The sequence below is a fragment of the Octopus bimaculoides genome, chromosome 27, assembly GCF_001194135.2.
Source record: "Octopus bimaculoides isolate UCB-OBI-ISO-001 chromosome 27, ASM119413v2, whole genome shotgun sequence".
Classification (NCBI taxonomy): Eukaryota; Metazoa; Mollusca; class Cephalopoda; order Octopoda; family Octopodidae; genus Octopus; species Octopus bimaculoides.
Window position 1 is genome coordinate 18,886,190 of NC_069007.1, and position 2,520 is coordinate 18,888,709.

General features: G+C 37.2%; 1 protein-coding gene across 1 annotated transcript in view; it reads right to left on the bottom strand.

Moving 5' to 3' along the window:
• Positions 1–2,520, bottom strand: part of LOC106877374 (uncharacterized) — a 101,948-nt gene that overhangs the window by 82,401 nt on the left and 17,027 nt on the right. Inside the window, exons 9-10 of the mRNA XM_052977151.1 lie at positions 2,045–2,123; positions 39–127 (exon numbers count right to left, since the gene is read on the bottom strand). Of these exons, the coding sequence (XP_052833111.1) occupies positions 39–127; positions 2,045–2,123 (168 nt within the window). The remainder of the gene's footprint in view (positions 1–38; positions 128–2,044; positions 2,124–2,520) is intronic.

A 2,520-nucleotide genomic window follows, 5' to 3' on the forward strand; every position in this document is an offset into this window, starting at 1 on the left:
ACACACACACACACACAAGAGAAAAAATAGTTCTCAACCTGTCGGACTTGGGCACCGTCCCAACGCACACCTCGCATCCCTTGTTCACTGTCTGCACATCGAAACTGTTTCCTGATATAATCTTCATCTGAAAATAAAAATTGAAAAATGAAAAAATTATTAAAAAAAAAACAAACCTCTGAATTTTTTCTTCAATTTTTTTTTAGCTTTGAGAAATATTTCTTTTAACGATTCTCAGATGGAATTATGGCAGTGGTTAGGGTTCTTGCACTTATGATCGCAAGATTGTGGTTTCGATTCCCGACGAATCTTGAGCAAAAAAATAAATAAATAAAACGCTTCACTTCATGTTGTTCCAGTCCCCTTAGCTGTAAACAAGTCTCCCGTTCAGGGGTGTTGTTGTGATCTCGGTAACTTATACGCCATAGAAACCAGGTGCCTGGCCCGATGAGCCCTAGGACTCGAGACAGTAACGTTTAGGGGTCTTCTCTGTTTTTTTTTACTGGTGGAATTAATCTAAGGAACTTGGAAACTCTCGCGTAAAGAGCTTTTCAGAAAGTAAAGTTCTATAATCGAGAAACAGCAGTCAAATCTAAGCGAATTCGTACCTTCCCGAAGGACAAATTATATAACGTAGGAACACCTTTTGATTATAAGTTTACTAGGTCAAAGTTGATCTGGGGGTCAAACGACAACGAGTTGGAGTGGTCATGGTTGAAATGTCCTCAGTCATATGTATGTCTGCTGGGTCAGAGCTGATATTGGGCAAAGCATCATCATCACCATCATAGTCATCATCGTCATCCTCCTCCTCCTCACCATCATCATCCTCATTCGTATAATCATCATCATCATCATCATCGTCATCATCATCATCATCATCATCATCGTCGTCATCATCGTCGTCATCATCGTCATTGTCGTCGTCGTCGTCATCGTCATCGTCGTCATCATCATCATCACCATAATCATCATCATCACCATCATCGTCATCATCATCATCATAGTCATCGTCATCATCATCTTCATCGTCATCATCATCATCATCACAAATATCACCATCACCATCGTCATCAACATCATTGTTCTCTTCCACTTCATCACATCATCATCATCATCATCATCATCATCATCCTCATCATCATCACCATCATAGTTACCATCATCACCATGGTCGTTGCCATCACCACCATCTTCACCATCGCCGTCACCATTAACATATTACCACCATCACCATCATCATCATCATCACCATCATCATCATCATCATCATCATCATCATCGTCAACAACAGGAACAAAAAATATAAGAAATCACTACAACGGCCACAACAAATATAAAAACAAATAACAAAAACAAGAATGGTGACAACAGTAAACCCCAAAACGTTAATAACAGCAACAACAACAACAATTACAACAACCATTATATTAAGGAAAAAGGAAGAAAAAGAAGAAGGAAAATAGGAAAAATAAGAAGAAAATGAAGAAAAACAGAAGGAAAAGAAGATGAAGAAAAAGAAGAAAGAAAAGAAGAAGGAAAAGAAGAAGGGGAAGAAGAAAAGAAGAAAAATTAGAGAATAAGAGAATGAAGAAGAAAAACAGAAGGAAAAGAAGATGAAGGAAAAGAAGGAAAAGAAGGAAAAGAAGGAAAAGAAGGAAAAGAAGAAGAGGAAGAAATATAAGGAAAATAAGAAGAAAATGAAGAAAATGAAGATAATGAAGAAAAAGAAGAAAAGAAGAAGGAAAAGAAGAAGAGGAAGAAAAATAAGAAGAAATTGAAGAAAAAGAGGATATAAAAGAAGAAAGAAGAAGGAAAGGAAAAAAAGAAGGAAGAGGAAGAAAAATAAGGAAAATAAGAAATTGAAAAAAAAAGAAGGAAAAGAAGAAAAGAAGAAAATGATAAGAAAATGAAAAAGATTAAGTAAAAGAAAGAAAAGAAGACAAGGAAGAAAGAGAAGAATAAAAAGAAGAATAACAACAATATCCAATAATTTGAAATAAATTACCCACCGAAAACCCCCACGAATAAAAGTGTATCTAACCTTTGAGTGCGTGTAACCAAAACCCGGTCAAAACGTGTTCGATTCGGGCATAACTCTCGAAACGGATTTCATCCCTCTCCTGTAAAAGAAACAGAAAAATTAAATTATCATTAAATCAGTTTTGATTATCGCCTCATCAATATGGCTGTTCTTCTGTAGGACCCAACGTTACTCTCGTTTTTAACCCCAGGAGGACGCATCCTCCAGCTGGTCATCGATGCAGTTTGCACCCGATGTGTATTGCAAGGAGCCGAGCGAATCCCTATCATCTTCTAGCATAAATTTTTGGGGAGGGGGCCAGTCAATTAGATCGACTCCAGTACGTAACTGGTACTTAATTTATCGACCCCGAATATGTCAAAAGCAAAGTCGACCTCGGTGGTATTTGAACTCAAAACGTAAAGACAGACGAAATACCTATTTCGTTATTGCCCACAAGGGGCTAAACATAGAGGGAACAAACAAGAACAGACGAA